At 48.4% G+C, this 12740-nt stretch overlaps 1 protein-coding gene across 1 annotated transcript in view; it reads left to right on the top strand.

Moving 5' to 3' along the window:
- The window catches only part of sox6 (SRY-box transcription factor 6), a 103514-nt gene that overhangs the window by 82037 nt on the left and 8737 nt on the right, over positions 1-12740 (top strand). The window contains exons 11-13 of the mRNA XM_068742329.1: positions 2693-2842; positions 4381-4561; positions 4787-4974. Of these exons, the coding sequence (XP_068598430.1) occupies positions 2693-2842; positions 4381-4561; positions 4787-4974 (519 nt within the window). The remainder of the gene's footprint in view (positions 1-2692; positions 2843-4380; positions 4562-4786; positions 4975-12740) is intronic.

Raw genomic sequence — 12740 nt, 5'->3', positions numbered from 1 at the left:
CCCGGGATTTTTGTTTCACCAAATAAACAGAGCGCTGTCCGTCTTCGTACTTCGGAGACGCCTAACATCATCAGCAGAGTGTGTAATCTCAGTTTAACGTCGCGGGCGAAAAGTGAACCTCCCCATTTAACCTCTGCTGCCTCCAGAGGGCTTGTTTTTAATTACCAGAGGCTAACGGGCTGACCTTGAGCGTGCCTCGCTCACTCTGGATCCATGCTGGCTGAGATCCGCTGGGAAACGGGGGAACGATGGGGGTCAAAAGGAAGACCTGAGGTTATGTGTTGCCCTGCTTTTTACAAAGACGGCAAAACCTTTCAAAGCCCTACGGATGTAAATAGTGAGCTGAGTCAAAAGCAGATATGAAGGAGGCGGAGGAGAGACGGTCATTATTTCGGCGTGTTTTCTGAATTAATTATTAGCATTATGCTAAAGCTAAAGCCCGTGAAATACACCCTGAGGTGTTCCACAGCTGTCCTTGCGTCTGTTTTTCATCCAATTGTATTTGTTGCTCCTCGGCTCTCGGGGGCAGGGTGTTCCCGGTGGCAAGGGTAACCGGTGACGCTTACCCGATGGCGCCGACCTCGTAATCAGCCCAGAAAAGAAAGGGGCACCCTGACGGCCTCCAAGTCAAAGCAAGGTCTAATTGTGCTTTGGCGGTGGGGGGGGGGGGGGGGGGGGGGGGAGATGATAAAATTGTCAGGTCAGGAACACGCCTGTTGACAAGCCTGTTAGCTAACATCTGTCCGGCAGACTCAGCTTCCGTTCCTCTAAGACCTGTGTGTTAGCCCAGAGTGACAGCCAATGAATGCCCCCCCCCCCCCCCTTCTCCCCTCCCTCACCCACAAGACACACAGAGAGCCTTTACTCCTGACATTAACGAAGTCTAGCTAAGATGAGAGGAAAATAGAGTTGGGTCCGTTCCTGCTGGGACAAAAGGCTGTTTGTGAGGGAGGTGGGGGGGCAGCGCTATCATTGTGGGAACATAATCAGCCTGTCATTTCCGCTGCCCGTGTGCCGTTGTTATCCCCACGACCTCCAAGAGAATGGACCTTTTGTAGTGACGCTTTTGCGACAGCGATAAAGTTTCTTACAGAAGCACGTATGTGTTTATATCTGGAGATATAGGTCCGTGGACATAAAGTGTTGTGTTTGGCTTTGGTCTGCATTTACGCTGCCAATGGTGAGGCCGGCGGGGCGGGGCAGGGTTGCCCCCACCGTAATTCAGCACAAATGCATGTCTGTATGCTGCCGGTGGAACCAGGAAATGAGACAGGGTTTGCCGATTGGTCGGAGAAAGAGAAATTAGATTCTTCGCGACAGCGCCGTTCCACTGAATAACACAGCAAAGGATCGGCCAATCCGTGGAGAACAGGTCGGTGGGGGGTCGAGGGGCGCTACCGGGGCTGATGAAGTGGTCGACATGCAAAGCTACACAGAGTAACACTAATAGCTCTATTTGACAGAGCCCCCGCCATCTGCAGCAGGAGACAAAAGGCGATTTCATCACTTTGGGGGTTTAGCAGAGAAGAATAGGCACATTTCGGGATGTAAAGACATTTAATTTTAACCTTAGAATGAAGCTAGCGAAGGATGGACGGCTGAACCTGATCCAGGCAACAATGAGCAGCTTTTGGATGCCAGATAAGTGAAAACTTCAACCAAGACAAAACAGTCCAATTTTATTCAATCGAAGCTTATCCAAACTCAAACTAGCAGCCGTTTAACAATAAGTTAAGGTGACTTTGTAACAGCAACCACTGAATTAGGATTTTTTTTTTTCTTGAAGATTTACGCCCTCATAAAATTAAGAAAAGCCCAAAAAAATAAAAAATAAAAACTCAAATCTTGCAGCAACTAAAAAAAAAAAAACATGCAGGATGCGTTTCTTTAGTTGCATTTGTGCCAAAATACAATGGAAACAGATCCTCCCCACAAAGTTTCACAGAAACTCCAACTTCAACGTTGAGTTTTTTTTATTGCACAACCAATCAGCCGACAGACGGACGTGGGTAGAAAAATATTTCCAGGCCCTAAAATCAATGTCTTTAATCACGCCTTCTAGCATATTCCAGGTCCGAAGCCCAGTGGCACAAATCTAAATTGAGTTCTCAACAGTTGCTGAGTTCTTTGCCAGTCTCTTGTGTGGTAATGTCACCAAGCGTCGGACGTCTCACTGGACGCCAAGGAAAATAAAGGCGATTACATCAGCGCTCTTTGTGCAGCGTTCTAAGCCTTAATAACGCTTGTGTTTAACATATTCTGCGGCGGCGGTCCAGCAGAGCTCGAGTTTCTGACATTGTGGAATGGGACAACTTCAATAAGGGGCTCTGTAGATCTGGAGAAATGAGAGGCCTCTGCTAACACTCTCGCATCCAGGCAGCAAACCTTTCTCTGTGATGAGTGGAAAACAGGAGCTTCCAAGTATCTGGAATGAAAGCCATCGCTGTGCGGTTTGCTGTCTCTCTCTCTGGGTTCGGCCTTTGAAATACAGTTAAGACCTTTGATGAAGGTTCTCTGCCAGCCCCGTGGAAAGAGAGGAAGGACGTAAAAAAAAAGTGAGTGAGGGGGGGGATGAAGGCAGGCAGAGGAGAAAAAAGAGGGAGGGTGAGGGAGGAAAAGAGCAAATATAAAACTCTGAATGCTTGCTGGATTCGGACGTTAACGTTGTGTGGCTTTCTCCGCCTCCCTACAGCAACTGTATGCCGCCCAGCTCGCCAGCATGCAGGTTTCTCCCGGAGCCAAGTTGCCTCTACTCCCCCAGGCAATCAATAGCAGCGGGCCCATCTCCCCCTCCTCCCTGAAGAACGACAAGAGTTCATCCAGCCCCGTCACTCAAGTCAAGGTACAACCTTTACCTCCCACACACCTTGCCCACCCACCGGCCCGGGCTGGCGTGGCGCTGGCGTGGCGCTGGCGTGGCGCTGGACCTGAACCGGTCGGCGATGTTTGAATCAAATAGCAGCCGCACCTCTAGCAGCTCATCAGTCTTTGGGTCCTTAAGAACCAGAACTCTGTGGACATGGTTGCTGTTGCTATGGAGGCTCAGAGCCAGATTTCCTTTACAATAAAAAGTGGGTTTTTTTTCTCTTCCTTTTTATAACTCAACGAGACTAAACTCATTCCTACAGCGCCCCGCAGACGATGAAAAGAAAGTGCAGCACAAAGCAGGATCGACTTATTTTCTTGTCACCAAACCAAAGGCTCCACCAGACCTCCGTGCAGAGGAAAGGCCGCATGCAGTACATCATCCCGGCTCGCTGACGTGAAATCAGAAACATATGCCCATTTGGAGCAGTTTAGTTTAATAATATCACAATAGAGATGGACCATAAATCACGTCTGGACACGACAGGAAGGCTTTCCACAGAGCGCATCAGTTTCCTCCCGGGATCATTTATCGTCCTCAACAATGTCATCAGTCTGTTTCTAGAAAATTAGACGGACACCGGCTTTTAATGCAAAACTAATCGCAGTCAAAAAATATATAAATATTAAAAACGAAGCTCCACCAATGAAACGACGCGCAGACACAGACTGGCATCTTTCCATCTGTGTCAATAGTCGAACGGAATCAGATTGCCTTTAGTTTTGTTTATCTGCTTTCAGCATGACAAACTGTTGTTGGCACAGCAGGAACAAGGCCTGGGGGCCGCAGGCGTGGGGGCCGCAGGCCTGAGCCATATGTTTAGAAAAGCGCTGTTAACGGCAGCGTGCCCTAATCTGGTTTAAAGGACCGCCGTGTGAACGGGAGCTTTATTCTAAAGCACAATTCTATTCTGGAATGAGAATGTTCGCTCATGTTTAAGGTGATGGAATACCCAGTTGTGTATTCATTATAATTATAATGAACATGTTTTTGCTCCTTCAACTACACCATTCAGTTCTTTTCCCTATTTGTTCTTTATTCGGGTTGGAATGACGCAGCGATATCAAAGTCGCCGATAAAACCAAGTATGCACAAACGAGGATTGAAATTAGAAAACAAATTAATGAAGTAGATAATGGAGCATCAACATCTGATGAATGGAACAGCTGTCTTTGATCACTGGCAGCACCGTTATATGGTCATTATTTATTCTTCCAACCGGAGCGCAGACTCAGAGAGCGAGGAGGAGGAGGAGAGGGAGAACAGATGAAGATGTACAGAGAGACAGAATCTGCTTTAATTAGTATGAACAAAGGCACCGGGAAACTATGAAGATCACAGTAGCAAACCTCCTAGAGAAAGAGGGATGGAGGGAAGAAGAGGAGAAAGAGCAGAGAGAGGGAGCAACCAAGGAGGAGGTGTGGGTCAAGGCAGGGATCCTATAATTAACTGGGAACATGGGAGAACTGTCTTGGAGCATCTGTCTTCTCTCACACTCCTCTCTGCCGCCGTAGGAAGAGGGAACGCAGCCGCTCAACCTGTCTGCACGGCCGAAGACGACAGAACTGGTCAAATCTCCCACATCCCCGACACAAAACCTGTTCCTGGGCATCAAAGGCATCCCGAACAGTCTCCCCAGCAAGGGAGGCATCCCCAGTCCACTGGGAGGAGGCTTTGGCCGTGGCTCGTCTCTGGGTAAGACCTCAGAGTGTCTGCGCTTCACAAAAAAACATCCCACACAGATTTAGTTTGTTCAAAACACACATTTACAGCGAGCGCTCGCATCCGGGGAGACCACAACGCTTGATATCTCAAAAATAAACGCCGCTGTCGGGATGTTTTGTTAAGCGGTTTAAGGGTTTTGCCTTTTTTTTGGCAGGGAGTAATTTTTGCCGCCCGAACTTTTGTGCGTGCGTGCAGATATCCTGTCCAGCCTGAACTCGACCGCGTTGTTCGGGGACCAGGACACGGTGCTGAAAGCCATCCAGGAGGCTCGGAAAATGAGGGAGCAGATCCAGAGGGAGCAGCTGCATCACCACCAGCAGGGCATGGAGGCGAAGCTGTCCGCCCTCACTTCGGTGGGCCTCAACAACTGCAGAGCCGACAAGGTTAGCACCGCCGCCCCGTCGACGGCACGGATTTATCTCTCAACCCGACGCGAGGCCTTCGCAGAAAGAGGCAGGAAAGTGTTCCGGCCTGCAGATGGCGGCGCAAAGAAAAGTAGCGCATGATGCTTCTGCTGCAGAAGTGATACCTTCAAACTAGTTTTTCTTTAATACAAGTCCAGGGTGGTCATATTGATAAGATCTGGCATCCGCCAGCGAGAACATGTGTTTTTATTAATTAGCATGAATATGTTTGCGGGGGTGTGTGTGTGTGTGTGTGCGTTTGGAGGGCTTGGCCTTGTTGGTGTGAGGGCTACAACAGGCCACGGCGCCGCCCGGTGCGGGTTAAGAGCACTCTGAAGTCTCTGCCCAATTAAAGCAGCCCCTCTCCGTCCCCTGATGTGGGACGGGGTTGCTTTGTACCCCCCCCCCCCTACACACACACACTCCCGGGGAATCCCTTTAAAAATATCTTCAATCGATGAGTCAATCAAGGAGAGAAAAAATAAGCTGTCCTCTCTTCAAGCTTGATGCCACGCTGCCAGTTGGCTGTGAGGAGAAGGCAGGAACTGGGAGCAATGCTCATTAATATTTCAGCACCTGACACTTTCAACCAACAGCCTCAACTAGGTCAATGTATATGTAAAAAAGTCAAACGAATATCTATTTAGATTTCCCTCTAGTCTGGTGTTTGGAAGAGATCACTGTCTACGAAGGGAAGGTGGCGATCAGCTCTGCTCTTACTGGGGAGGAGCGGATAAAGATGGCCCCGCCCCTTCGCTCAGTCCCGACGAAGCCGAACAAAAAACGATTAACAATAATCAGCTGATTGTTAACCTTTTTATTTCCACCTGATGAACGTGCAGAGTTTTCTGACTTTTTTTCCTGAGGTATGTGAAGCAGCTTTTTTCAGGTCCAGGTGGGTCCGCCGTCACCCGAGCGGCCCGATATGTCAGGGCATGAGAGCGGTAACCCGACAACGGTTGCTAAGAGCTATTTTCAACAGGCAGCACACAACCGCATTGTCCTGAGCAGGCCGAGCTTAACACCTCCTCTGACTCTCTTTGTTAGGATTCAGGTTCGTATCCTCCGAGTTTTCGGTTGGTTATCTCAGCAGAAGAGAATGCGTCTCTTTTAGTTGTTTTTCTAGAGGGATCTTCTTCTTCTTCGAGAAATACTCCGTCACTCGTCGGCTTTAATCTGTCTTTTGTCTGCGTTTGCCACCGGAGGCGAACGAGTGCGTTTTAGAGGCTCAATCCCAAGCACACTTACGAGTGGTACCCGTATATAAAAGATAAATAACATTTATGCGCTTCTTTTGCTGGAACGGTGGCCATCTTTCATTGACATTGTCTGTTTGCAAAGCATTCTGGGATTTTTCCTCCATTACTCTAACACCTACCGGTAGTTCGGAGGGCCGGATGACCGGAAACGGGACACGCTACCATACACAGAGGGGCAGGGCCAATAATGGAATAAATCTAATCTATTGAGGAAATTAAAATTCTAACAGGATCATAATATCGATGAAACAAAAAAAACCCACACACCTGTGCGAGTTGCTTCGGAAGATCCATTAACGTAGACGACTGGGGGAATCGCCCCAGGTAATATCCTTCCGTCTTCGCCGGAACATTTATGGCCTTGTTGAATGACACCTTACCGGCGCTCGCTTTGACTCCCCGGCGTCCGTAAATCACGCCGAGATATCGTTGCGTCTTAGTTACGGCGACACCCGCCCTATTAGGATGGTGCGAAAAGAGAGGCGCACTTCATCAAGTCAGCTAAAAGAATTGCCCCATCATCTTCATCCTTTGGCGGTAATAAAGAACAGTGGGCTGTAATTCAGCGGTGAAATGAGAGAGAGAGAGAGCGAGAGAGAGAGACTGGCTTTTGCTGATACAAGCTAACGAACTCGAAAGGTTTGAACGCCCCTGGATAAAAGCTTCCACTTCGGTCAGTTTTAGAATATTAATATTTCAGCAAAGAGCCTCACCTGACATAAATACGGCGCGGTTCTTAATAGCTCCGCTCCCAGTCTCTTGTTTGGAAGTTTATCATAGTGAGAGCTTACATGAATAAGACCCCAGAAAGGTAACATAAATGGGATTAAGGAGAGGTTAAGATCATCCCGCGTGGCTGTAAGAGGGGGGGTATTAAATATTGATTTATGCCACCGTGATGACCGGGCAGAGGAGTGGGTCTAAGTGCTGCTTACAAATGGATCAATTCATCTTTTCATACAAAGTGTGTCCGAGCTGTACAATGCCTCCCACCCTCACCTTTACCTCGGTGGCCCGGGAGAACGCGGCGTGGACCACGCTTCTTGTACAGTCTACACGCCTCTAACCCGAGGACGTGTGAAATATTCATAGTTTATTATAGGCTGGACTTTGTCTTTGTGTCTGTTTTACTATTACCCATCAGAACTATAAAACCTTCTCCAACTTTCTCGCAATTTAGCTTTTTGAAATATTAATCCAAAAGGTATTATTGTCTGCAGAGGGCAATTACTTTGTTCCATTATTTACCATCTCCATCCAGTGGAAGCTCTTACCTTCGGTGCGCGTGTCGTCAAAGACGCCACAACCCGACCCATTTGGAACCGTTTAAATTGTCATGCACTCCAGCTGTGCGTCAGGTTGCAGCTGAATAAATATCAGCATTCAGATTCCCTGTTTGTCACTTTTTAGGTGACTGGCCGATGTCACCTGACCAGAATCTCCATCCATCGATGTCGAGCGCCTTCGACTTAGTAAAACAGATTTCTGCCCCGATGCATCAATTCCTCCTGGAGGTTGAGCGAGATAAAATATATTCCTCTGCTGACATGTCCGTAACTGGAATCAAAAGGTGAAAGGCCAGTGTATTAACCTATTGAACTGCCCTTCACTGCCCCCCCCCCCCCCTCTTCCTCGGTATTGATAACTACAATTGTCCATTTCCCATGTCCCAAAGCTCATCCTGTAAATATTCAAATGAGGCTTACACTGGTGCTCCTCAAAATCCAGACTCATAACCTATCGGCTATAATGGTTATACCGCTCCCTCCTGTGTGTGTGTGTGTGTGTGTGTGCGTGTGTAATGCCAGGGTTCTATTCAGGCAGAGCCTTCACAAAGGCTTTGAATATAATCTCGTCTGGACTGCAGCCCTGGAAGCAATTTTCTGCTCCTTTTCGACTGCTGTCTTGGAAATTGCAAACCAATGCGTTTTGGCTGCAACGTAAATCCTTGGCATACAAGGGTTTGCCCATCCAAATTAGATTATGCTCAGCTCCCAGACACCGACTGTAGCCAGCAAGTGCTATTGTGAAGATTGCTTACATTAACGCTTTGTCCAATTGTTCGTGTTTGCCAGAAGAATAAAAAATAACGGAGGACTGGATAATGTGCTCCTGGTTGGACGTGTGCGAGCGAAGACTCCTTTCCCAGGTCGGGTCTTTTTTGCTCCGTCTCGCCTCTTCCCCAGAAAGACATCAACGCCGCATCTTGGGAGGGTCGTTTGGCGTGTGGTGGCTCCATTATTTCCTCTGGGTTGTCATTTAAAGCGGGGGGTTCCTGGCCCGGTGCAGGAATGCTGCTGGCCCCGGTAGCCGAGGCCTGTGGTACCGCTCTAACCAGAAGGTACAGGCAACAAAGAATATTCCACAAAGGACTATTTATAGTGGCTGTTATTGTCGTGGTGGACACATAATGGCACCAGCGTCCTGCAGGCCTTGAGGGTTTTGTCCGTATGAGGTCGAGGTTAGCGTCGCTGGACTTTCTCACACCGCCGTTTGCATCCTGGAGACTTCGATAAGACGCTAAATTCCAGTTCGACTCAACATTTCCAAGTGGATACAGGATCACTGAGCGCCGGAATGCCGCAGAAGTACATAATGTCAACATGGACAACCTCGGCGGTGAAAAGCTGAGATGGTTATTTATCGCACATGCCTTAACATAGTCCTGTTTTTTAGGTATTTAAGGTTAATAACACCCCAAACAGATGCACACCAACAGGGAAAAGAAACGCAAAGGTTTTGTGAGTCTGACTTCCTGCCCCAACAGCAAGAAACAGGAAGAAGACATTGTGAATAATGACGTCCTCATTTGATTAAAAACAAACAAACTGGCACGGGGCCCAGAGCGCCGTTGCCGCACCGCTCCTCTTCACAGTTAAAGCTACATAAGTTAATTAGAGGCTGTTGTGTTCTATGCTTTCTTTCCAAACAACACCACAGAGGCCTTCTCTCCCTTCTGCTTCTAACCAGCGAGCCGCTGCCCTGGCAGCGCGAGCTGGACTCGCCGGCCACCTCGGCTCTGTGTGACGCTGAGGACGATTACTACGCAACAGATGCCAGCCTTTTGTGGCTGCTACTGTTGATTCGGCTGCTGCCGGTATTAGCCTCAGTAAAGGGAGAGCCCCGGATAAAAAGACAGCAACAAGCCTGAATGAAAGGAACTGTGGCTTCACCGCATGGCTGGATGTACTTAACATTTAAATGGTTCAAAACTAGCAGAAACTACTGGAAGGCTGCAGACTTATAAATAACGCCGAAGCTGGTTACAATAAAAATACAAAACAGATGTGACGGCGAGCTGCAGCCATGTTAAAGTGCAGCCTTTGTCTCCGACGGGGCTGGTGCGGATTGTTGGGGGGGTGGGGGGGGGGGGGGGGTTAGTCTAAGACCCTTGGAGAGAAGACTCTGTGGGCCGCAGACCACAGCGATGACTGACACGTCATACACAAAGCCTCGCATTGTGGTCGGAGAGCCACTGCCGTAGACTTGGCACGTACCGGGTGTGTGATATAACCAGAGCCGGTTCAGCACATTATCAAAAGTAAAGTGGCCCTTTTAGCGTCCTGCAGCTGTTAAAGATTTCCAATGAAGAACAATTTAAACACATGTAATCATATACTTTCCACCATGAGGGGAAAAACGTGGATGAGATTCCACAGATAGTGAAGGGATCGTGGAAGCGAAAGCCATTACAGTCGAGAGCGGCGAACTCGTCATCGGCTGTACGTCTACGCCGCCGGACGGCTCGAAGCCCGTCTGGTCGGGGTGTTTTTGGAAGGAGTAACGTTCCGCTACTATGAGATTACATGGAGAAGAAGACAACACACAAGCTTGCATCACTTGGTTCACCTCACACTTCTTTCAACATGATCATTTGGTGTTCAAAATCAAACACAATAAGAAATCAGCAGACTTTAGGCACCGTGGACCGTGGACATCCAATCACGCTCACATCACACCTACCGTCAATTTACAACCCATAGAGAACCCTCCCAGATGCAGGGAACTTCACACAGACAGATTAAACCTCCAATGAAACAGCAATAATCTCTAATCCGCTGATTTAGAATCAGGTGCACCTTCAGACAGGAGCCGCTCCCCGCCCAAAAGCCTTGCCGCTGCTCGCGCTGCTTTCGCTATAGCCTGAAGTTATTTGCGAAGGACCGGGTGAAGGAGTGTTAGGATTGGCAGTGCGTTGCCTAAGTATAGGGCAGGAGCCGGCACAATGCGCAGGGCCGTCCGCCACCCGCCTCTACCCAGAATACACCCTGTGGCCAGAGCAGCAGGCCTCCGGCACATGTTCTGCGGCAGGCACGATTAAAGCTCTCTTTACGGCACTGACAAGGTCTCTTTTGGGTTACCTCGCCCAAGAAGTTGCGCTAGCCCCACCTCGTATCCTCCTCCTGCCCGCCTCTCCTCCGCAGTAACTCGCGCCTTTATTGGGCAGCTGAATGAAACACATCTGCACCGAACTTTGTAGACAAAAGGCTGCACAGGCAGGGCAGATAGGATTATTGTGGGTGGCAGTTTTCCACTCCAGCTCGGAGTGCGTTGCTATAATTTTAGTTGTGGGATGGAGAGCTGCATGCTGAAGCCATTTGAGGGAGAGATCAGTTGCTCGCCAGCGGTCACGGTCAGGGAAGGAGTGGAATAATGTGCCGTTACATCTTTTGTTTCCTGTCGCTTCATCTTTACCTCCTCGCAGCTGCTTGGCCTTCTGTTTCATTTCTATCGTTCTCCCGCTCTGCTTAAAAACACCTCTTTTTTTTTTAGCATCAGTTGTGTTACTCCTCTTTTCCTGGCAGGACGTCCAGCGGGATACTGGCGTGTCCTTTGCCACTTCCGCGTGTCAGAGTGATCAGTAAAAATTTAATGACACTATAAAATAATAAAAGTGCCATTAATTTATCACAGCACTTGACGCGTGGGCAGTAAAGACGCGTTAGTTCACTGCATATCTCGAAGCTTTAAAACGAGACCGCCGATGCCGTTCTGATAATTTATGGCACTAATTTCAACTGTAATTCTAATTCATGGATAGAAATCTCTGAACTTTACCAATAAGTGTATTAAGCGCAACATGTATAACAATTTATGAAAAATTGCATGGCTAGCATGGTAGGGAGCACTGCTCCTCTATAATGGCGTCGTGTATGAAGTATTGTACACGCATTCTCCTGACTTATCTTAAAAACACTCCTTTTTAAGTCACGTTGCGCTCCAACGGCTTCATTCGCCGTCGCTTCTCGCCGCCTAACGCGCTGGTTTTTACAAATCGACTGACTTTGCGCAGTGGAGGAAAAAAACGCTCCACGCCGAGCCGGTCATTAATGAAGTTCATTGATGGATGGCTCCCGTTCTTCCTCCTTGTCAGCCCAACATGACGCTTAACGATCATGAGTTTATAAAAGGACTTGATTGATAAGGAGGGACCAAAGAAGCGCGGCGGAGGAGCTAGACGACTACTTTATTACCGCGATTTGCCGCAGCTTCCTGGAGGACCGTCCAGGAAGCATCTGAAGCAGAGCCGCCGCTCATCTAGCTAATCGCACATCAGTCACTTTGTCATCGGGCTGCTAGCTTCTTTCATTAGGAGCAATAATGCGGCCGGGTGATGAATATGGCCGTGTGTGCGTGCACTCCCCCGCGCACGCGTTGCTTAACACATAATGTGACATGGGAAAAGGCGCCACACTCCGTCTTCTTTCCACAAAGCATCGTCTTGCCCAGCAGGGACCCCCCGCATATGTCATAATTATAAAACACTTAAGTAACCAAAGGGCCGTCAGACAGACAGGCTCTAATCACAGGCCATAAGCAGGTAGTGCTTAATTGTATATCAGAATCACTCAGCTGGTCATAAATAATGACTGCTCCTTCAAGCACGATGTTAAATTGCGGCGCTCTTTCCGTCTTTCCTGCAGTCTTTTCTTTTGAGAAACCATTCTTGAATAAATAAAGATGGGGGGGGGGGGGGGATCGAAACACCTCAAACGGGCTTCAACTGTCTCTGTCCATCATGTCATGTCTTTAGAACACTCATGAAGACAGAAAGACGACAGATTTTCTTTTTTTATATATATATATATATATTTATTCTAAGAGTGTAATCACCGGAGTGATTTAACCTGTCAGGTAAAGACGGAATGAATAGAAAATTCAGAACCAGTTACGACTGCTAAATTTTTTAGCGCCATCTTCCGTTAGCGGGAAACAAAACTTCCCCGCGGAGAAACGACGAGGAGGCGGCAAAATGGTACGAGGCATTACAAAGAAGGGGCTGAAAGATTTATGTGTGTGCGTCGGCGTCGGCGCCGTTAGCTTTGTGTGGGAACTCTACCTAAGGATCTGTTTCGGAGCGGCGCGATGGACGCGTTGAGAAGGAGGTCCGAGGTCGGAGGCAGAGCCTCTCCGCTCACTCTGAAGTAAAACAAACGCTTTTTATTTTGTGTGCGTGTCGTACGAACCTGGAGACACACAGAGACA

The sequence above is a fragment of the Brachionichthys hirsutus genome, chromosome 1 (assembly GCF_040956055.1).
Source record: "Brachionichthys hirsutus isolate HB-005 chromosome 1, CSIRO-AGI_Bhir_v1, whole genome shotgun sequence".
In the NCBI taxonomy this organism is placed as follows: Eukaryota; Metazoa; Chordata; class Actinopteri; order Lophiiformes; family Brachionichthyidae; genus Brachionichthys; species Brachionichthys hirsutus.
Note: the sequence above shows the minus strand (reverse complement) of the source record. Positions and strands in the feature narration are given on the sequence as shown.